The sequence below is a fragment of the Oryx dammah genome, unplaced genomic scaffold, assembly GCF_014754425.2.
Source record: "Oryx dammah isolate SB20612 unplaced genomic scaffold, SCBI_Odam_1.1 HiC_scaffold_2, whole genome shotgun sequence".
In the NCBI taxonomy this organism is placed as follows: Eukaryota; Metazoa; Chordata; class Mammalia; order Artiodactyla; family Bovidae; genus Oryx; species Oryx dammah.
Genome location: NW_024070186.1, coordinates 20,318,615 through 20,342,937, shown reverse-complemented (window position 1 = coordinate 20,342,937; position 24,323 = coordinate 20,318,615). Strand labels below are relative to the sequence as shown.

At 37.5% G+C, this 24,323-nt stretch overlaps 1 protein-coding gene across 1 annotated transcript in view; it reads left to right on the top strand.

Annotated features, from left to right (window-relative positions):
- The window catches only part of ACAD11 (acyl-CoA dehydrogenase family member 11), a 119,665-nt gene that overhangs the window by 20,932 nt on the left and 74,410 nt on the right, over window positions 1-24,323 (top strand). The window contains exons 3-5 of the mRNA XM_040232753.1: window positions 1,572-1,697; window positions 10,642-10,803; window positions 16,532-16,696. Of these exons, the coding sequence (XP_040088687.1) occupies window positions 1,572-1,697; window positions 10,642-10,803; window positions 16,532-16,696 (453 nt within the window). The remainder of the gene's footprint in view (window positions 1-1,571; window positions 1,698-10,641; window positions 10,804-16,531; window positions 16,697-24,323) is intronic.

Here is a 24,323-nt window from a genome sequence, read left to right as displayed (position 1 = left end):
TGAATATGCTGTAAATATTAGACAGTGAGACTTATAAAAGATTTTTGTTAAAAACTGATTCTTTTCAGAAAACATATTATCTATGGATTTTTAGAGAAAAGAACATTAAAATCATGATGCATATTTTGGATATTATTATAACCATGTATAACAGATTATACATGCTTCCCAACCCAAACTGACTGGAGATGGGCCACTGAAAGGTGGGTTTAATATCACAGTAATGGAAAATGCAGATTCTGACTATGATATTCCTAGAAAATGAAGTGACCTGCATGCTTAAGATCCTAAAAGTTCAGTAACTTTTCTTAAGCCTCAATAAGGCATGGATGAAAGAGAATCCTCACCTGCAGGGAGAGATTTATGCCCCAGTAAACAGCTGGATTTGTCTCTCTTCTTGATAATACCCTGGATATCTAGAAGACATCAGAACATAACATAATGCTTTCAGCCCAAAGATCTAAAGTACTTTTGTTTCAACTCCTTTCATTTTCCCCAGATCTGCACTGGAAAAAAGCAGTGTTCCCACATGACATCTACTTTATGAGCAGCCTCCACCGCCCCATGCCACCCCTATTTCACAGCACCAGAAAGCTGCTTTCTGTAGCTATTGGCATCTCTGACTGCTCTCACCTTGGTTATGGGTTTAGTCATTTCCCTGCTCTAGTTATTGCAGCAGTGGCCGGTTCATCCCTCTGGTCAAAGTGAACTGCATGGTTTCTTCTCCTTAGAAGTGATCAGCCTGAGTGTGGGGAAGGGGACTTTGCAGGCAGATTAGTTGGCATCAGTGTTCTGCTATAAGCTGTTTCCCTGGGTTCTGAGTGATAAACGTGTACATCTTTCCCGGTTGAGGAAGGCCTTTTCTTCACCTATCTTAGCTGAGCTTCTGTGTCAGTACCAAGTTGCTTCTCATTATCTTCTTACCCAGTAGTTATCTTGAGCTCCATGGCAGCCCTGGGTACCAGGAAGAATCCCCACACCACTGCCTTGAAAACAAGTACCTCCATTGATCTCCAGACAGAGTGGGTACATTTCCTTTCTACCAGCACCCGCAGGCTTCCACCAGTACCCTGTAGTTGACTGTGCCCAGAGCATTGAAATAGAGACTTGCCTGAGCCCCATGGTAGACTGGAGAGGGATTGGTGGTGGGGAGCAAGAGCAAGAGTGGATCAGCAAGCAGGGACTGATAAGAAAAAAATGGTTTTTTTTTTTTTTTTTTAATGATATCTGCAAAAGTTTATGGTCAGAAACTGTCACCTTCATATTATCAGTCAGATTAAGCCCCACACATAAGCCTGTCCTTTTAGCCTAATTAGCAATTTTTGTTGTTGTTTTTGTTTTAGTTGCTAAGTTCTGTCTGACTCTTTTGCAAGTGCCAGCATAATTTATAATTGTAATAATTGCACTAAGACTACTTTTATGGACAATACTAAGGAAATTATTATCCTCTGGGTTATATTGTTTGTCACATTTGTTGATACTGTTTTAAAATTAATTTCTAGCCTTAATTTTAGCTCACAAGTAATTATTAAATTTCTAAATTTCGGATTTTTAATTCTCATCTTATTTAGATTGATAGAGAATTTAAAGTCCAGAAAGCCTTGTTTTCAATTGGATTCCCTGTTCCCAAACCTTTATTGTACTGCAGTGATCCGTCTGTCATCGGAACAGAATTTTATTTGATGGAGCATGTACAGGTAAATTAACACTTAATTGTACTTTGTTGCTTTTATTTTTAGTTGTGAAATTACATGTTAATAAATGATAGTTTATCAGTCAGCATTTTAGGTAGTTTGCTTTGCAAGGGCTTAAACTTTTTTTCTTTTTATTAAAGCAACAGAAATGTATCCTCTCATTTCCAGAGGCTAGACGTTTGAAACCAAGGTGTCAGCAGGGTTGGTTCTTTATGGAAGTTTTTATTTTTGTTTTGCTTTTTAAATTATTTTTTATTGAGATACAGTTAATGTACAATATTATATGTTACAGATGTATTACATAGTGATTCACAATTTTTAAAGGTTATACTCCACTTAGAGTTATTTTATTTTATTTTATTTATTTTTTTTTTTTGGCTCTAGTCTGTGTTTTATTTTTTATTATTTTATTTATTTATTTATTATTCTTTTTTTTTTTTTTTTTTTACTTTACAATGCTGTATTGGTTTTGCCATACATCAACATGAATCTGCCACGGGTGTACATAAGTTCCACTCCTGAACCCCCCTCCTACTTCCCTCCCCATACCATCCCTCTGGGTTATCCCAGTGCACCAGCCTCAAGCATCCTGTATCCTGCATCAAACCTAGACTGGTGATTCGTTTCTTACATGATATTATACATGTTTCAATGCCATTCTCCCAAATCATCCCTCCCTCTCCCTCTCCCACAGAGTCAAAAAGTCTGTTGTGTCCATTTGCATCTCTTTTGCTGTCTCGCATACAGGGTTATTGTTACCATCTTTCTAAATTCCATATATATGTGTTAGTATACTGTATTGGTGTTATTCTTTCTGGCTTAATTCACTCTGTATAATCTGCTCCAGTTTCATCCACCTCAATAGTACTGATTCAAATGTATTCTTTTTGATGGCTGAGTAATACTCCATTGTGTATATGTACCACAGCTTTCTTATCCATTCATATGCTGATAGACATCTAGGTTGCTTCCATGTCTGGGCTATTATAAACAGTGCTGCGATGAACATTGGGGCACACGTGTCTCCTTCAATTCTGGTTTCCTCGGTGTGTATGCCCAGCAGTGGGATTGCTGGGTCATAAGGCAGTTCTATTTCCAGTTTTTTAAGGAATCTCCACACTGTTCTCCATAGTGGCTGTACTAGTTTGCATTCTCACCAATAGTGTAAGAGGATTCCCTTTTCTCCATACCCTCTCCAGCATTTATTGCTTGGAGACTTTTGGATCTCAGCCATTCTGACTGGTGTGAAATGGTACCTCATTGTGGTCTTGATTTGCATTTCTCTGATAATAAGTGATGTTGAGCATCTTTTCATGTGTTTGTTAGCCATCTGTTTGTCTTCTTTGGAGAAATGTCTATTTAGTTCTTTGGCCCATTTTTTGATTGGGTCATTTATTTTTCTGGAATTGAGCTGCAGGAGTTGCTTGTATATTTTTGAGATTAGTTGTTTGTCAGTTGCTTCATTTGCTATTATTTTCTCCCATTCCAAAGGATGTCTTTTCACCTTGCTTAGTTTCCTTTGTTGTGCGGAAGCTTTTAATTTTAATTAGGTCCCATTTGTTTATTTTTGCTTTTATTTCCAGTATTCTGGGAGGTGGGTCATAGAGGATCCTGCTGTGATTTATGTCGGAGTGTGTTTTGCCTATGTTCTCCTCTAGGAGTTTTATAGTTTCTGGTCTTACATTTAGATCTTTAATCCATTTTGAGTTTATTTTTGGGTATGGTGTTAGAAAGTGTTCTAGTTTCATTCTTTTACAAGTGGTTGACCAGTTTTCCCAGCACCACTTGTTAAAGAGACTGTTTTTACTCCATTGTATATTCTTGCCTCCTTTGTCAAAGATAAGGTGTCCATATGTGTGTGGATTTATCTCTGGGCTTTCTATTTTGTTCCACTGATCTATATTTCTGTCTTTGTGCCAGTACCATACTGTCTTGATGACTGTGGCTTTGTAGTAGAGTCTGAAGTCAGGCAGGTTGATTCCTCCAGTTCCATTCTTCTTTCTCAAGATTGCTTTAGCTATTCGAGGTTTTTTGTATTTCCATACAAATTGTGAAATTATTTGTTCTAGCTCTGTGAAAAATATCGCTGGTAGCTTGATAGGGATTGCATTGAATCTATAGATTGCTTTGGGTAGTATACTCATTTTCACTATATTCATTCTTCCAATCCATGAACATGGTATATTTCTCCATCTATTAGTGTCCTCTTTGATTTCTTTCATCAGTGTTTTATAGTTTTCTATATATAAGTCTTTAGTTTCTTTAGGTAGATATATTCCTAAGTATTTTATTCTTTTCATTGCAACGGTGAATGGAATTGTTTCCTTAATTTCTTTTTCTACTTTTCATTATTAGTGTATAAGAATGCAAGGGATTTTTGTGTGTTGATTTTATATCCTGCAATTTTACTGTATTCATTGATTAGCTCTAGTAATTTTCTGGTGGAGTCTTTAGGGTTTTCTATGTAGAGAATCATGTCATCTGCAAACAGTAAGAGTTTTACTTCTTGTTTTCCAATTTGGATTCCTTTTATTTCTTTTTCTGCTCTGATTGCTGTGGCCAAAACTTCCAGAACTATGTTGAATAATAGCGGTGAAAGTGGGCACCCGTGTCTTGTTCCTGACTTTAGGGGAAATGCTTTCAATTTTTCACCATTGAGGATAATGTTTGCTGTGGGTTTGTTATATATAGCTGTTAGTATGTTGAGGTATGTTCCTTCTATTCCTGCTTTCTGGAGAGTTTTTATTGTAAATGGATGTTGAATTTTGTTAAAGGCCTTCTCTGCATCTATTGAGATAATCATATGGCTTTTATTTTTCAATTTGTTAATGTGGTGAATTACATTGATTGATTTGCGGATATTGAAGAATCCTTGCATCCATGGGATAAAGCCCACTTGGTCATGGTGTATGATCTTTTCAATGTGTTGTTGGATTCTGATTGCTAGAATTTTGTTAAGGATTTTTGCATCTATGTTCATCAGTGATATTGGCCTGTAGTTTTCTTTTTTTGTGGCATCTTTGTCAGGTTTTGGTATTAGGGTGATGGTGGCCTCATAGAATGAATTTGGAAGTTTACCTTCCTCTGCAATTTTCTGGAAGAGTTTGAGTAGGGTAGGTGTTAGCTCTTCTCGAAATTTTTGGTAGAATTCAGCTGTGAAGCCATCTGGGCCTGGGCTTTTGTTTGCTGGAAGATTTCTGATTACAGTTTCAATTTCCGTGCTTGTGATAGGTTTGTTAAGATTTTCTATTTCTTCCTGGTTCAGTTTTGAAAAGTTGTACTTTTCTAAGAATTTGTCCATTTCTTCCACGTTGTCCATTTTATTGGCATATAATTGCTGATAGTAGTCTCTTATGATCCTTTGTATTTCTGTGTTTTCTATTGTGATCTCTCCATTTTCATTTCTAATTTTATTGATTTGATTTTTCTCCCTTTGTTTCTTGATGAGTCTAGCTAATGGTTTGTCAATTTTATTTATCCTTTCAAAGAACCAGCTTTTGGCTTTGCTGATTTTTGCTATGGTCTCTTTTGTTTCTTTTGCATTTATTTCTGCCCTAATTTTTAAGATTTCTTTCCTTCTACTAACCCTGGGGTTCTCCATTTCTTCCTTTTCTAGTTGCTTTAGGTGTAGAGTTAGGTTATTTATGACTTTTTTCTTGTTTCTTGAGGTATGCCTGTATTGCTATGAACTTTCCCCTTAGCACTGCTTTTATAGTGTCCCACAGGTTTTGGGTTGTTGTGTTTTCATTTTCATTCATTTCTATGCATATTTTGATTTTTTTTAAATTTCTTCAGTATTTTGTTGGTTATTCAGAAGCGTGTTGTTCAGCGTCCATATGTTGGAATTTTAATAGTTTTTCTCCTGTAATTGAGATCTAATCTTACTGCATTATGGTCAGAAAAGATGCTTGGAATGATTTCGATTTTTTTGAATTTATCAAGGTTAGATTTATGGTGCAGGATGTGATCTATCTTGGAAAAGGTTCTGTGAGCACTTGAGAAAAAGGTGAAATTCATTGTTTTGGGGTGAAATGTCCTATAGATATCAATTGGGTCTAACTGGTGTATTGTATCATTTAAAGTTTACGTTTCTTTGTCAATTTTCTGTTTAGTTGATCTGTCCATAGGTGTGACTGGGGTATTAAAGTCTCCCACTATTATTGTGTTATTGTTAATTTCCCCTTTCATACTTGTTAGCATTTGTCTTACATATTGCGGTGCTCCTATGTTGGGTGCATATATATTTATAATTCTTACATCTTCTTGGATTGATCCTTTGATCATTATGTAGTGGCCTTCTTTGTCTCTTTTCACAGCCTTAGTTTTAAAGTCTATTTTTTCTGATATGAGAACTGCTACTCCTGCTTTCTTTTGGTCTCTATTTGAGTGGAATATCTTTTTCCAGCCCTTCACTTTCAGTCTGTATGGGTACCTTGTTTTGAGGTGCGTCTCTTGTAGACAACATATATAGGGGTCTTGTTTTTGTATCCATTCAGCCAGTCTTTGCCTTTTGGTTGGGGCATTCAATCCATTTACATTTAAGGTAATTATTGATAAGTATGGTCCCATTGCCATTTACTTTATTGTTTTGGGTTTGGGTTTATACACTTTTTTTGTGTTTCCTGTCTAGAGAATATCCTTTAGCATTTATTGGAGAGCTGGTTTGGTGGTGCTGAATTCTCTCAGCTTTTGCTTGTCTGTAAAGCTTTTGATTTCTCCTTCATATTTGAATGAGATCCTTGCTGGGTAGAGTAATCTGGGCTGTAGGTTATTTTCTTTCATCACTTTAAGTATGTCTTGCCATTCCCTCCTGGCCTGAAGAGTTTCTATTGAAAGATCAGCTGTTATCCTTATGGGAATCCCCTTGTGTTATTTGTTTTTCCCTTGCTGCTTTTAATATTTGTTCTTTGTGTTTGATCTTTGTTAATTTGATTAATATGTGTCTTGGGGTGTTTCACCTTGGGTTTATCCTGTTTGGGACTCTCTGGGTTTCTTGGACTTGGGTGATTATTTCCTTCCCATTTTAGGGAAGTTTTCAACTGTTATCTCCTCAAGTATCTTCTCATGGTCTTTCTTTTTGTCTTCTTCTTCTGGGACTCCTATAATTCGAATGTTGGAGTGTTTCATATTGTCCTGGATGTCTCTGAGATTGTCCTCATTTCTTTTAATTCGTTTTTCTTTTTTCCTCTCTGCTTCATTTATTTCTACCATTCTATCTTCTATTTCACAAATCCTATCTTATGTCTCCATTATTCTACTATTTGTTGCCTCTAGAGTGTTTCTGATCTCATTTATTGCATTATTCATTATATATTGACTCTTTTTTATTTCTTCTAGGTCCTTGTTAAACCTTTCTTGCATCTTCTCAATCCTTGTCTCCAGGCTATTTATCTGTGATTCCATTTTGATTTCAAGATTTTGGATAATTTTCACTATCATTATTCGGAATTCTTTGTCTGGTAGATTCCCTATTTCTTCCTCTTTTGTTTGGTTTGGTGGGCATTTATCCTGTTCCTTTACCTGCTGGGTATTCCTCTTTCTCTTCATCCTGTTTATTTTGCTGCATTTGAGGTGGGCTTTCTGTATTCTGGCAGTTTGTGGAGTTCTCTTTACTGTGGAGTTTCCTCACTGTGGGTGGGTTTGTATCAGTGGCTTGTCAAGGTTTCTTGGTTAGGGAAGCTTGTGTCAGAGTTCTGGTGGGTGGAGCTGGATTTCTTCTCTCTGGAGTGCAATGATGTGTCCAGTAATGTGTTAAGAGACGTCAGTGGTTTTGGAGTAACTTTGAGCTGCCTGTATATTGAAGCTCAGGGATGTTTTCCTGAGTTGCTGGAGAATTTACATGGTATGTCTTGCTCTGGAACTTGTTGGCCCTTGGGTGATGCTTGGTTTCAGTGTAGGTATGGAGGCGTTTGATGAGCTCCTATCGATTAATGTTCCCTGGAGTCAGGAGTTCTCTGATGTTCTCAGGATTTGGACTTAAGCCTCCTGCTTCTAGTTTTCAGTTTTATGTCTCAAGACTTCCCCTTCTATACCACACCATTGATAAAACATCTAGGTTAAAGATGAAAAGTTTCTCCACATTGAGGGACACCCAGAGAGGTTCACAGAGTTACATGGAGAAGAGAAGAGGGAGGGGGTAGTTAGAGGTGACTGGAATGAGATGAGCTGGGATCAAAAGAGGAGAGAGCAAGCTAGCCAGTAATCACTTCCTTATGGGCGGTCCACAGTCTGGACCGCTCAGAGGTGTTCACGGAGTTATACAGGGAAGAGGAGAGGGAAGAAGTAGACAGAGGTGGCCAGGAGGATAAAAGAGGGAAATGAAAAGGAGAGAGACAGATCCAGCCAGTAACCAGTTCCCTAAGTGTTCTCCACCATCTGGAACACACAGAGATTCACAGAATTGGGTAGAGAAGAGAAGGGGGAGGGAAGAGACAGAGGCCACCTGGTGGAGAAAAAGGAGAGTCCAAAGGAGGAGAGAGCAGTAAGGCCAGTAATCTCGCTCTCAAGTTTAAATGTGTACTGAAGATTGGGTTTTTGAAGGTACAAAATTGATAACAAATTCCAAAAAGCAAACAGTGAAAATCTAGAATAGAGGTTGGATTTTCAAAAATACAATATTAAAAAAGAGAAGAAGAAGAAGAAAAAGTCACAAGAATTATTAAAAAAAATAATAAAATTAAAAAATATATATATACAAAGTTTGCTTTAAATATTGGGTCTTTTTTGGGGGAGAAATTAATAGTAGGTTATAAAAGTGAAAACTAAAGGAGAAATAGAGGACTTAAAAATTAAAAAGTGTTAGAAAAGAAGAGAAAAAGAAAAGAAAAAATAAACATCAAAAAAAGAATGATCGTAAAAATGGTAAAGATGTATCTAGTACTTTCTCTGGTGTTATTGTGGGCAGTGTGGGGTCAGTTCATTTTCAGATAGTTCCTTGGTCCGGCTTATATTTCTCAGGATCTATAGGCCCCTTCCTATGTAGTGTGTACTAATGACAGGATTTTAATCTATTGCACCTGTCACTTCCAAGGCGGTTCCCTCTGTTTTAGCTTCTTCTATTTGCTGGTCTCTTCAGTGTCTGATTTCCGCCCTGACACAAGGGGGACGGTGGTGGACAGTTTTTTTTAGGCTGACTTGTTCAGCGTGCTGTGGGGAGGGAGGGATGCTGCAAACAAATAACACTGGTGAGTCCTCACAGTGTCCCAGCCACGCTGGGCCTGACGGTGCACACAGCTCAGGCTCTAGGTTGCTCCACTGGGAACCATCCAAGGCCGGCCCTGGTCTGCATGCACCTCCTAGGTCTAAGCCGCTCAGGCTCAGGCACTCAGGTAGTCCCCAGAGGCACAGACTGGTTGGGCCTGTGTTTTGTGCCCTTCCCAGGTCCGAGTAGCTCAGGTGTTTGGCGAGCACGGTCGCTGCAACTTATCGCCTCTCCCGTCCCTGCTGCTCAGTTTTCTGGGTGTACAGCTGGCATACTTTCTCAGGCGGATGATGACTGTCCAGAACTTCAAGAAGTCTTAGTTAGCAAGGAAGCCTGTTTGCAGTTTCGTAGGTAATGTCTCTCTGGGGCTGCTATTGCCCCCTTCTGGCCCTTCCGACTCTGCCTGCCTATCACCAGAGGGGGATGGTCTGCAGCCGGCTAATTCTGTTCCATCCTTTGTTCTGTGTGCGGTCCTGGCGATGTCTTATGTTAGAGCTTTTCATGTGGTAGCTATCCCACAGTCTGGTTTGCTAGCCCATGTTAGCTCGTTCTGGTTACACTCGGGGCATTCGGGCCCGATCCTTGTAAAGCAATGCAGCCCGCGCGTCCCTGCCCAGCCCCTGCTTGCTAGTGGCGGATGCAGGTGTCTGCACTGCTTCTCCACTGGGGGAGTTACCGTTGGGCTCGTAATTTGTGGGTTTTAATTATTTATTTATTTTTCCTCCCTATAATGTTGCCCTATGTGCTTCCAAGGCTCACCACAGACTCGGCAGTGAGTGTGTTTCCTGGTGTTTTTGAAACCTCTCTTTTTAAGACTCCCTTCCCGGGACTAATCTCCCTCCCTACCTCTTTTGTCTCTTCTTTTGTCTTTTATATTTTTTCCTACCTGTTTTCAAAGACAATGATCTGCTTTTCTGGGTGCCTGATGTCCTCTGCCAGCATTCAGAAGTTGTTTTGTGGAATTTACTCAGAGTTGAAATGTTCTTTTGATGAATTTGTGTGGGAGAAAGTGGTCTCCCCGTCCTATTCCTCTGCCATCTTAGGACCACCTCCCACTTAGAGTTATTTTAAAATACTGGCTATATTCTCTGTCTTGTATTAAACTTTCATTTTAATTTGAGAACACAATTTGAGTGAGATAAACTAGGAATATATGTACTAATTACAGCATATTGGCCTGTTCTTCCTCTAGGTGTCAGTAAAGAGACGTGTAATGGCAATAACTAAACTGTCCAGATAGTAGAGGGAAAGAAACTACTCCAAATAAGAAACCAGTCCATTAATAACAGTATATCCAAATTGTTTTAAGATTTTTTATTTGGTAAAATGTTACTGGAGAGTAGTTTTTATCCTTAAAGTTAATCTTGGTGTATCCTTGTATTTCGCCTGTGGCATATATGTGTTAGCTGCTCAGTTGTGTCCAACTCTGTGCAACTTCATGGATTGTAGCCCACCAGCCTCCTCTGTGCATGGGATTCTCCAGACAAGAATACTGGAGTGAATTACCATTCCTTCTCCAAGGGATCTTCCTGACTCAGGGATCAAACCTGGTGGGTCTCCTGCATTGCAGGCAGATTCTTTACCATATGAGCCACCAGGGAAGTGCTGGCACATTCTACAGAGAATTGGTTTTGGTTGCAAAACTATACCTAATCTTTGTAGGAAACAGAGTATGATGACACAGCAAATAATTGGTATGAAAAGATTTATTTTGTTTAAAATTCTCTCTTGTAATTGCTTCCATAGGGCCGAATCTTTCGTGATTTGACAATTCCTGGAGTTAGCCCAGCAGAACGTTCAGCCATATATGTGGCCATGATACAAACCTTGGCTCAGTTACATTCCTTGAATATACAGTCATTGCAGCTGGAAGGATATGGTAGAGGTGTTGGGTATTGCAAAAGACAGGTAAGGCATCCACACAAAGAGTTTCTTTTCTCAAGTTCTTAGAAACAAAATATACATTTTTAATTAAAGTAAAAACCTATTATTTTATACTTTTCTGAAATCTGACTATAACTTTGAACCTTCAGATTGACTTATTTTAAACATAAAATAATGTTATAATTTTTAGATCAGCAAAAGCTTCTATAACTGACAGCATATATAAATGCAAATTTAAAGCTATTTCTATCTCTTCACTTAATTTACCAATACATTTTCTATACAATTTTCCTTTTTTAAATTAGTTTAACAAATATTTGTTAAGCATGTGTTTAATAAATATTTATTAAGCATATAAGTATGTTTAATACATGCTAAGTACTGTGTTAAATTTCAAGAAAATAGAAATCAATTATTCCCCTAAAGGAACTTAACATTTTTGAGACACCTCTACATGAAACTCATTAACATGAAACTTGAAAATGGTATAAAAGAATATGTAATCTGGTAGTGGGGCGGCCGTGAGGAAATACCCCTCATCCAAGGTAAGGAGCAGCGGCTGCACTTTCTGGAGCAGCCGTGAAGGATATCTCAAGTCCAAGGTAAGAGAAACGCAAGTAAGACGGTAGGTGTTGCGGGCATCAGAGGGCAGATACACTGAAACGATAATCACAGTAGCCAATCTGATCACACGGACCACAGCCTTGTCTAACTCAATGAAACTAAGCCATGCCGTGTGGGGCCACCCAAGATGGGAGGGTCATGGTGGAAGGTCTGACAGAATGTGGTCCACGGGAAAAGGGAATGGCAAACCACTTCAGTATTCTTGCCTTGAGAACCGCATGAACAGTATGGAAAGGCAAAATGATAGGATCCTGAAAGGGGAGCTCCCCAGCTCAGTAGGTGCCCAATATGGTGCTGGACATCAGTGGAGAAATAACTCCAGAAAGAATGAAGGGATGGAGCCAAAGCAAAAACAATACTCAGTTGTGGATGTGACTGGTGATAGAAGCAAGGTCCAATGCTGTAAAGCTCAATATTGCATAGGAACCTGGAATGTCAGGTCCATGAATCAGGGCAAATTGGAAGTGGTCAAACAGGAGATGGCAAGAGTGAATGTTGACATTCTAGGAATCAGCAGACTAAAATGGACCAGAATGGGTGAATTTAACTCAGATGACCATTATATCTACTACTGTGGGCAGGAATCCCTTAGAAGAAATGGAGTAGCCATCATGGTCAACAAAAGAGTCTGAAATGCAGTACTTGGATGCAATCTCAAAAACGACAGAATGATCTCTGTTCATTTCCAAGGCAAACCATTCAATATCATGGTATTCCAAGGCTATGCCCCAACCAGCAATGCTAAAGAAGCTGAAGTTGAATGGTTCTATGAAGACCTATGAGACCTTTTAGAACTAACACCCCAAAAAGATACCCTTTTTATTATAGGGGACTGGAATGCAAAAGTAGGAAGTCAAGAAACACCTGGACTAACAGGCAAATTTGGCCATGGAGTACGGAATGAAGCAGGGCAAAGACTAGAGTTTTGCCAAGAGAACGAACTGGTCATAACAAACAATCTCTTCCAACAACACAAGAGAAGATTCTACACATGGACATCATCAGATGGTCAACACCGAAATCAGATTGATTATATTCTTTGCAGCAAAGATGGAGAAGCTCTATACAGTCAGCAAAAACAAGACCAGGAGTTGACTGTGGCTCAGATCATGAACTCCTTATTGCCAAATTCAGACTTAAATTGAAGAAAGTGGGGAAAACCACTAGACCATTCAGGTATGACCTAAATCACATTCCTTATGATTATACAGTGGAAGTGAGAAATAGATTTAAGGGACTAGATCTGATAGGTAGAGTGCCTGATGAACTATGGATGGAGGTTTGTGACATTGTACAGGAGACAATCCCCGTGGAAAAGAAATGCAAAAAAGCAAAATGGCTGTCTGGGGAGGCCTTACAAATAGCTGTGAAAAGAAGAGAGGTGCAAAGCAACGGAGAAAAGGAAAGATATAAGCATCTGAATGCAGAGTTCCAAGGAACAGCAAGGAGATATAAGAAAGCCTTCCTCAGCAATCAATGCAAAGAAATAGAGGAAAAGAACAGAAAGGGAAAGACTAGAAATCTCTTCAAGAAAATTAGAGATACCAAGGGACTATTTCATGTGAAGATGAGCTTGACAAAGGACAGAAATGATATGGACCTAACAGAAGCAGAAGATATTAAGAAGAGGTGGCAAGACTACACAGAAGAACTATACAAAAAAGAGCTTCATGACCCAGATAATCATGATGGTGTGATCACTTACCTAGAGCCAGACATCCTGGAATGTGAAGTCAAGTGGGCCTTAGAAAGCATCACTACGAACAAAGCTAGTGGAGGTGATGGAATTCCAATGGAGCTATTTCAAATCCTGAAAGATGGTGCTGTGAAAGTGCTGCACTCAATATGCCAGCAAATTTGGAAAACTCAGCAGTGGCCACAGGACTTGAAAAGGTCAATTTTCATTCCAATCCCAAAGAAAGGCAATGCTAAAGAATGCTCAAACTACCGCACAATTGCACTCATCTTACATACTAGTAAAGTAATGCTTAAAATTCTCCAAGCCAGGCTTCAGCAATACGTGAACTGTGAACTTCCAGATGTTCAAGCTGGTTTTAGAAAAGGCAGAGGAACCAGAGACCCAATTGCCAACATCCTCTGGATCATGGAAAAAGCAAGAGAGTTCCAGAAAAATATCTATTTCTGCTTTATTGACTATGCCAAAGTCTTTGACTGTGTGGATCACAATAAACTGTGGAAAATTCTGAAAGAGATGGGAATACCAGACCACCTGACCTGCCTCTTGAGAAATCTGTATGCAGGTCAGGAAGCAACAGTTAGAACTGGACATGGAACAACAGACTGGTTCCAAATAAAAAAGGAGTATGTAAAGGCTGTATATTGTCACCCTGCTTATTTAACTTCTATGCAGAGTACATCATGAGAAACGCTGGGCTGGAAGAAGCACAAGCTGAAATCAAGATTGCCAGGAGAAATATCAATAACCTCAAATATGCAGATGACACCACCCTTATGGCAGAAAGTGAAGAGGAACTAAAAAGCCTCTTGATGAAAGTGAAAGTAGAGAGTGAAAATGTTGGCTTAAAGCTCAACATTCAGAAAATGAAGATCATGGCATCTGATCCTGTCACTTCATGTGAAATAGATGGGGAAACAGTGGAAACAGTGTCAGAGTTTATTTTGGGGGGCTCCAAAATCACTGCAGATGGTGATTGTAGCCATGAAATTAAAAGACGCTTATTCCTTGGGAGGAAAGTTATGCCCAACCTAGATAGTATATTGAAAAGCAGAGATATTACTTTGCCAACAAATGTCCATCTAGTCAAGACTATGGTTTTTCCAGTGGTCATGTATGGATGTGAGAGTTGGACTGTGAAGAAAGCTGAGCGCCGAAGAATTGATGCTTTTGAACTGTGGTGTTGGAGAAGACTCTTGAGAGTCCCTTGGACTGCAAGGAGATCTAGCCAGTCCATCCTAAAGGAGATCAGTCCTGGGTGTTCATTGGAAGGACTGATGCTGAAGCTGAAACTCCAGTACTTTGGCCACCTCATGCGAAGAGTTGACTCATTGGAAAAGATCCTGATACTCAGAGGGATTGGGGGCAGGAGGAGAAGGGGACAACACAGGATGAGATGGCTGGATATGGTATTACCAACTCGATGGACATGAGTTTGAGTGAACTCCGGGAGTTGGTGATGGACAGGGAGGCCTGGCGTGCTGCAATTCATGGGGTCACAAAGAGTTGGACACGACTGAGCAACTGAACTGAACTGAACTGTATCTGGTAGTAAATTGTTTGTTACTTATCATGAGAGCTGTTCTATTCAGAGGGTAGATACAAGTATGCCCTTGCTCAAGTTGGGGAATGCTTCGTATGATAGATGTGTCTTGTACTGTGTATTTAAGGAAGAATAAATTCTAGAGTGATAGGGAAAAGATGATGAGCATTTCACATCAAAGGAACAGCAAGACCAGATTAAGTATGGGGCTGTTTCCCTTTGTACATATGTCTTTTTCAAGGGGCAGAAGGAAGAGAGACAGGAACTAACGTTGAAAGAATACTCACTATATACCTGGTCCCATGCTAAATGAGTTATAGACCCAATGTTTTTTAATCTTTGTAACAACCCTATTACCCTAATAGATTTTAATACCCTCATTTTACAGATGAGGCAACTGATGCTTGCAGGTATTAAGTAATGTACAAATAAGTGGCCTAAACATAATTTAAACCCAGCTCTTTGTGATTCCAAAGATGAAGGTCTTTACTGTACTAAATTGAACAGAGATACCTTAGAAAGTAGAGAGAGAGATAAGTAGGTAAATATTATTTCAATTGGTGGAGGACTTTGAGAATAGGTTGACTTAATTGCATTCATTCTAAGAAAAATAGGAAAAAACTTTGCATTTTCATGTCTGTAATATATTTCAAAGATTCTTTAGAAGATTCTATGGGTAATAAAAAAAAGGAGATTAAAATGAGAAATAAAAGTCTCCCTTCTTTTTCTAATCCCCATATAACATTTTTCAGAGACTACTTGTTTCTTGTAACCCTTTCAGAATTTTTCTATTTTTTTTCATATGTAGGTATATGTGTTTGTTCTTTTTTTTCCCTTCTACAAAATAATTGCCACATAAAGGCTAGAACCTACATTTCTTGATTCCTATTGTTGTTCAGTTGCAAGTCATGTCCGACTCTTTGCGACCCCATGGACTGCAGCACACCAGGCCTCCCTGTCCCTCACCATCACCTGAAGTTTGCCCAAGTTCATATCCATTGCATTGATGATGCCATCCAGCCATCTCCTTCTCTGACACCCTCTTCTCCTGCTCTCAATGTTTCCCAGCATCAGGGACTTTTCCAATGAGTCGGCTGTTCGCACCAGATGATCAAAGTACTAGAGCTTCAGCTTCAGCATCAGTCCTTCCAACAAGTATTCAGGGTTGATTTCTCTTAAGATTGACTGGTTTGATCTCCCTGCTGTCCAAGGGACTTTCAGGAGTGTTCTCCAGCACCACAGTTCAAAGGCATCAATTCTTTAGCATTCTGCCTTTTTTTACAGTCCAGCTCTCAAAACCATACGTGGGAAGAACCTAGCCTTGATTATACAGACCTTGGTTGGCAGAGTAATGTCTCTGCTTTTCAACACACTGTTTAGGTTTGTCATAGTTTTCCTGCCAAGAAGCAATCATATTATGGTTTCATGGCTGCAGTCACCATCCACAGTCATTTTAGAGCCCAGGAAGAGCAAATCTGTCACTACTTCCACCTTTTCCCCTTACTTAGTTTTAAGCTGGCTCTTTCACTCTCCTTCTCACCCTTATCAAGAGGCTCTTTAGTTCCTCATCTATTTCTGCCATTAGAGTGGTATCATCTGCATATCTGAGGTTGTTGATGTTTCTTCCACCTCTTAATTCATAGGCCAGTGTATTTTTTTCCCCTGATAAAAGTCTAGGTAAGTAGAATGGAACTAGATGGGAGAGAAACTTAAGTGTTGAAGTTTTTAGGCCTATGTGAGTGTTTCAGACTAAGTATCATAGGCATTATTCCTGAATATTAAAGACTGAACATGAATTTGATATAATTGAATTTTGTTTTAAGTTAAAAATTGCTAAACCTTATGTTCTACTTTCAGCTCTGTCATTTTAAAATTTTATTTATCTTTAGGTATCAACCTGGACAAAGCAGTATCAAGCTGCAGCTCATCAGGACATCCCTGCCATGAACCAGCTATCTGATTGGCTAATGAAACACTTGCCAGATAATGACAATGAAGAAAATTTGATTCATGGAGATTTCAGACTAGATAACATAGTTTTCCATCCTAAAGAGGTATTGGAACCCCTGTTTACAAAAACTGAGTATGTCTGACTTGGGATACAAGTACTAAGTAGATGTTCCCCTAGAGTGCTGAAAAAGCCCAAACCATCCCCATTCTTCCTCTACATTCAAGACTATCTTCACTGCTCACAATTTTTGGAAATGAGCCTTGTAGATTTTCTGGCATAGGTATCTTCTTATCTTTAAGGCCAGGTCTCATACTGGCCTTTACTCATAAAGTAGTAAACTACTTTAAAATAATTTGGGAATTTACATACATGTTGCTATTTTCTTCAAAGATGTTTTTCAACTACTCAATATATTAAGTTTATCCATATTCTTGCTCTTTCTTCTGGTTCATTTTCATTTTTTTCCCCTGTTGAAGAATTTTTAATTTGATTATTATTAGCTCAGAGAGGACAGAATTCCAAAAGATTCTTTTGAAGCTTCAAAAGAACATGTATTAATTTAATGGAACCTTGCTCTGTATAAATGTACTGAGTGTAATTTTCATAAAGAGTACAAACAAATCAAAACTATAATCTTCCTCCACTGAGCATAGTGAGGCCTAGAATTGAAAGAGTGTGGTGGGACTAAAGAAAGTACTTCAGTTCTCTCTTTATCTACATGCCTTTGGGCAAGACATTTGGCCCTTAGTATTCTAACACTGATGTGAAAGATTTACAGTTCCTGAATCCTCCTCAGGGCAAGATTTTCTGGGTTCATTAGTTTTCTCAGAATGCTGAAATGCTGTAGGGCCAGAAGAGCTGTTCTAAATTCACGTGCTGAGATTCTGGGTTTCATGTTCTTTTCTTGTAAGAAGAGGATGGGGGAAAATAGCATTATAAATTATATTGTTGTCATAATTCAAAGTAGTACTGTATCTATTGAAAGTTCAAATATAAACACATATGAGCACATTTACCATTAAAACAAAATTTTTCATAGAAAAGTCAGTTTGGTTATTTAATTTATGTATATGTAATTATATGTATATGTGTACATGTAACTTTTTGTTAATGGCATGGATGGATTCTGAATTCTAACTTTGTTAAATATAGAATAGGAAAATGAAAAATCACTAATTTATAACAGAAAAATTGTAAAAGCTTATGCTTTAAAACTGGATCTGGTCTATATTTTATCTATATCATTTGATTCATTAATATTTTTGGAGCCTATCTTTGAATAGGTCATTGTTCTTTATGTTTTCTGTAGTTTTAATACTTTTCTTTCATGACTTAATCAGGGAAGGAAAATTTCAGACCTAAATCTCCTTGTTATGTGTTTTCTACCAAGATGTTTAAATATGCTAAAATTAAATATTAAATATGCTGAAAATAATGACAGACTACAGTAAGTTCCAAATAGTTATTTCCTTTTTATATTTAATCTCATGTTAGAAAACCATTTCCTATAAAATTCAAGTTACCAAACAAGGATCATCTTTCTTAAGTTCTGTGGAGGCAATGCTAATTTGTAACGTATGTCTTTTCAGTTTTAAATTTATATGTCTTTTATGTTTTAGGGTTATATATTAGCTAGTAAAATGTCTTCTACTTTATACCCAATAATCCCATAATTATTAGTGATATAGAATTTAATCAATTTCTATCTCATATAAATATGGGGAGCTAATTTTTTATGGAAGTAACACACAGTTGGCAAAGTACCAATCAACTAGCATTTATTTATTACTGTGTGCCCTGAAACATGTAGTTAGAAGGAAAAACAGCTCTTAATGAGCTCAAAATACAGATGGAGAGAAAAGATAACTGTGGTAACAGCAGAGAACAATACATACTCAAGTGCTAAAGTATATCATATAATAAATCTAAGACTAGTCAAAGAGGGAAAAGATATCCACTATGGTCTGACATTCAAAACTATGAAATATTACAAATTAATTCTAGTCAATAATTTACTATAATTATTCAATAAAATATTGAATAATAGTTTAAAATTTCATAAATAAGTGGGGAATTAGACTATTTTTCTTTTTCATGAAGGCACTTCACAAATTGAAATATCAGTCTCTGGATTATAACAAGTTTAGTATGTGTATGTTTGTGCTCAGCTATACATGTTCCTAAGAATATGATTGAAATATCATGATGAATATGATTTTTATTTTTCCTTTGAGGGTAAGGATTGTATCTTTAATTTTTTTCTTTTGTTTCTAAAGCCTATATGGTAAATGCTGAGTAAATGGGGACCTTCTAGACTAAAACCTCCTATAAAGCAGTAAATGCATCTTACTCATTTATACAACAGTTACATGTTTCTGAATGAATCTATGCTAAAAGAACTGATGATAATTAATCACTAAGTAACTGTTTCCATCTCATTTATTTATGTTTAATTTTTGTTCTCCAGTAGTATGGCTGTCCCCACCTCTGTGCCTCCATTTTTATTGTAGCTTTTAATTTTGAAAATCTTTAAAGACTCACAAGAAGTTATAAAAATAGTATAGAGGGGGTTGTGTATCCATCATCCACATTCCCCTAAGAGATCTCACACAACTATAGTAAATTATTATCAAAGCCAGGAAATTGATATTGTGTGCATTTTGAATTGGGGGGAAAAACAAAATCAGGGTTCCCAAGAAGCTAAAGTGAGGTAATTGATATGGAGTTGATGCTGACCTTATTTTAATTATTTTCTTCTTCTCCCCTCTGTTTTTATATTCTAGTTTTCTAAAATATCCTGTCAAGTTATATTATTTAGAAAAAATTAGGACAAAGTAAAATCTTTACTCTTTGGTAAATATGTACTAAAACCTAAACAGTGGTATAGAGAATGGGATTATAGGAGGCTTATGAACTTACATTCCTGTGATGTTTAAGGTTTGATGTTTTATTTTTTTCCCCCAAGCAATAGCTTATTTTTGTTTTGTCATCAGAAAACTCAGTAATTAAGGAATAAAAACAAAAACAATTTTGAATGATAAACCATCCAGGAATGCGTGTGGTAAGCCAGTAGAAAATTACTAAAGGAAATTAAAAAAACTGAACCATGTTACTCAGTTTCACAATCCCTAGTTAATTTCTAATTACTGATATATAAAGTATTTGAAGCATATTTGAGCAAGTGTTTCAGTAACAACATGCTCAATGAAATGTTTAAACGAACTCCAGTTTTCCTGGAAAAGATTATTAACTTTCCAAATATAAATCAGCCATCTGGCAGAGAAATGTTTAAGATTTTGGAGTTTAGTGTACATATTGCCATTTTAGCTTGAAAGATAAATATGTTTAACTAGGAACAGATAAACCCATAGATGTTTCATCTGCCTTCAGTAATTAGTAGTCAGATGTATTTCAGATAAATATAAGTACACTGGTTCTTCTGAAGTCATCTGCCTTGCAGCATTTTATATGTTGTCTTATGAAAAAAAAAGACTTGATATGCAAAGCACAATGTATTTTTAATGGTTTTTTTCTTCTTAATTCCCCCATTATTTCTAAGATGCCAGTGTAGTTAGGGAAAAGTTTAGTTATAAAATTTAATTTTATTGCTACAAAAGACATGGGGATGTGTTTTTCCCAATCTTTTTGCTTTACAAATAGTTTTAGATACGCCTAATATGCTCTTTGGTCATAAAACCAGGTTTTGAACACAGGCCTACTGACTTCATTCTGCACTGTCCTGCTTCTCATCTCCTCTGGAACTGGTCAGTTTTGGTAATCTAGAAACTTAAACCCTTGTCTTTGATCACATCCTCACTACCTTCTGGGCTTCCCCGATGGCTCAGATGGTAAAGAATCTGCCTGCTATGTGGGTGACCTGGGTTCTATCCCCAGGTCAGGAAGATCCTCTGGAGAAGGGAATGGCAACCCACTCCAATATTTTTGCCTAGAGAATTCCATGGACAGAGGAGCCTGGCAGGCTACAGTCTATGGGATCACAAAGAGTCAGACACGGCTGAGTGACTAACACTTTCACTTTTCACTACCTTCCACTTCTCTTATTTATACCTCACCTGAGATGCTACAAATTTGATTGCTCTTATTTTAGAATTCATGAACCCCTTATGACTTCATCTGACTTCTCACCCTGCCTGGCCTATTTGGGTATGATCAGTCATTTAAAAAACTACCTTCTTTATTATCAATGAAAAAATAATTTTTTGACGATGAATGTGTGTGAAAATAATGTAAGAGTTACAAAGTTTCCTGACCTTAGCTTACTTGTTATTCCAGAATCTTCTCAACTCTTGACTATATATATAATCTCCAACCCTGATCTTGATTCATCATATTTTTACTGCAGAATAAAGTCATAAAGTCAGATTAATAGGGTTTGGGACATATTTTTGCTGCATAATTTCATCTAGGCTCTAACTTCTCTCTATAAAATCTGTGAAAAAAATTTAATCCCTTTTTCAAATCTTTTCTATTCTCGAACTGTCAAGTTGCTTTTTACCTCTAGACTCTTATTCTCAGCATTTAGACTTGATTCATTTTTGTCTTTTTAGTCACTTTTCAGCATAAGCTGCTTTATCGGGATGTTCCCTGGAAGTTCCCTTGATATTGCTGAAGATATTTCAGTCCTCTCCTTCATGCAGACTGCCTGGTGACATTTTTCCTAAGCCACTACCAAGAAAAGTTGTTACTTTCTAAAAATTAAAGTATAGTTGATGTACAGTATTATATATTGACTTCCCTGGTGGCTCAGACGGTAAAGCGTCTGTATACAATGCAGAAGACCTGGGTTTGATCCCTGGGTCAGGAAGTTCCCTGGAGAAGGAAAAGGCAACCCACTCCAGTACTCTTGCCTAGAAAATCCCATGGATGGAGGACAGTATTATATATTACAGATGTATAGTATAGTGATTCATGATATTTAAAAGTTATATTCAACTTATAGTTATTATAAAATATTGGCCAAATTCCCTGTATTGTACAATATAGCTTATTTTATACATAATAGTTTGTACCTCTTAATTCCCTACCACTGTATTGCCCCTCCCCTTTCCCTCTCCCCATGGGTAACCAGTAGTTTCTTCTCTGAATCTATGAATCTGTTTCTTTTTTGTTATATTCATTAGTTTGTTTTATTTTTTAGATTCCACATATAAGTGATATCAAGCAGCCTTTGTCTTTATCTGTCTCACTTCTTTTACTAAGCATAATACACTCCAAGTCCATGTATGTTGTTGCAAATGGCAAACTTTCCTTCTTTTTAATGACTGAGTAGCATTCCATTGTGTATGTATAACACGTCCTCTATATGCATTCATCTGTTGGTGGACACTTAGGTTGCTTCCATATCTTGACCGTTATAACTATAAATAGTGCTGGTGTGAACACTGGATTCACGTATCTTTTCAAATCTGTTTTTATTTTGTTTCAGATGTGTACTCAGGAGTGGAATTGCTGAATCATATGTTAGTACTAGGGCTTCCCTGGTAGCTCAGTTGGTAAGGAATCAGCCTGCCATGCAGGAGACCCTGGTTTGATCCCTGGATTGGGAAGATCCCCTGGACGAGGGCTTGGCAACCCACTCCAGTATTCTTGCCTGGAGAATCTCCATGGACAGAGGAGCCTGGCAGGCTACAGTCCATAGAGTCATAGAGTCGGACACAACTGAGCAACTAAGCCCAGTACAGCACACATGATAGTACTATGTTTAGTTTTTTGAGAAACCTCCATACTGTTTTCAATAATATTGGGCTACAGGAATTTATATTCCCACCATTATATGAGGAGTTCAGTTTCTCTACATTCTCCCCAGCATTTGCCATTTGTGTTCTCTTTTCTGATAGCCATTGTGACAGATGTGAAGTGATACCTCATTGTGGTTTTGATTTGCATTTTCCTGATGATTAGCAATGTTAAACATTGCATGCCTGCTGGCTATCTGCATGTCCTCTTTAGAAAAAGATATATTCAGGTTTTGTGCCCAATTTAAATCATATTTTTAAAAAAGATTTAAATACTTATCTTTGGTTGTTCTGGGTCTTGGTTGCAGCACGTGGGATCTTCAGTCCTTGCAGCATGCAAATTCTTTGTTGTGCCATGTGAGATCTAATTCCTTGACCAGGACTTTAACCTAGGCCCCCACCTCCAGGGAAGTCCCTAATCAGCTTTTTAAAAAAATATTGAGTTGTATGGGCTGTTTATATATTTTGGATATTAACCCCTTATTGGTCATATTATGTGCAAATATTTTCTCCCATTTAACAGGGTGTCTTATTTTGTTGATAGCTTCCTTTGCTGTGCAAAAGCTTTTAAGTTTAATTAGGTACCATTTGTTTGTTTTAGCTTTTATTTTCTTTGTCTTAGGAGACAGATCTAAAAAAATATTGCTACAGTTTATATCACAGAGTGTTCTATGTATTTTCCTCTAGGAGTTTTGTTGTTTTTTTTTTTTTATGAGAATTTATATTTTTTAATAAATATATATTCCTGACAAGCATTTGTTTTATATTACATCGCTCCTTAGGCTTAGTCAACTAGAACAATAGCACTCTCATATTAAATTGTGCATTTAATATCTTTTTGAGTTATTTTATATCTACATTTATGGATTTTTTTTTCCATGTGAAACCAGGACTCTGCATCTATAAGGAAACCGTTAGCCAGTCTCTAGGTAACTCAAGTTGTTCAGGCTCCTGAGAAATTTTCCTACTTGAATTATTGTTTATATTGTGAGAATTCGTTGAACATTTACTCAGTTTCATTTGTGTTTCTGTAGACACTATGCATAATTTTCTTTCATGTTATCTTGAGAGGAATCTGGTGTAATTATTAAACATTAGAGTCTTTTTTGAGCATTTTTATTCTTTATTGGAGTCTAACTGTTTAACAGTATAGTCATAGTTTCAGATGCATAGTGAAGTGATTCAGCTGTGCATATGTGTGAATCATTCGCCCCTAAACTCACCACCCATCCAGGCTGACGCATCATGTTGAGCAGAATGTCCCCTGCTATACAGCAGGTCCTTGTTGCTTATCCATTTTCAATATGGCAGTGTTTACATGGACATATGAGTCTTATCAAAGTGTGAAAATATCACAAAAGGGGCAAATCATGAAATTTGCAGTGTGCTGAATGATCAGAAATGACCACCGGAGCAATCAGCAGCCAGATGAAGAAATGGAACATCAGCAGTCTCTTTGAAGTGGCCCTGAGCCCCCTCTTGCTATCACTGCGCTTCACTCCTCCCCACCTCCCCACTGGCAACCTCTGTCCTGATTTCTACCAGGGGAGATTGGTTTTTGCTGTTTCAGAACTTCATGTCAGTGGAATATAACAATATGCTTTCTTTTTACGCTGGCTGCTTTTGCTTAATGCTGTGTTTTTGAGGTTCATCTTTGGCAGTGATTTATTTTCATTGTTGAATAATAGTCTGTTGGGTATACAGAAACGTATTTATTGATACTACTGTTGATAGACTTTGGGCTTTCTCCTCGTTTTTAATTAGCGTGAATAATACTGTTAGGAAAAAGTTTTTGCATGTCTTTTGGGTCACATTAGTACATAGCTCAGTTGAACATATCCCTAAGACTAGATCCAGTGAACCCTAAGAAATGCGTTTTACTTTCTAGATAATGTCATACAGTTTTCCAAAGTATTATAAACAATTAGCTCTTCTCTTTGTGCTTATTGTTTAGTTTTAGCCATGCTGGGTAAT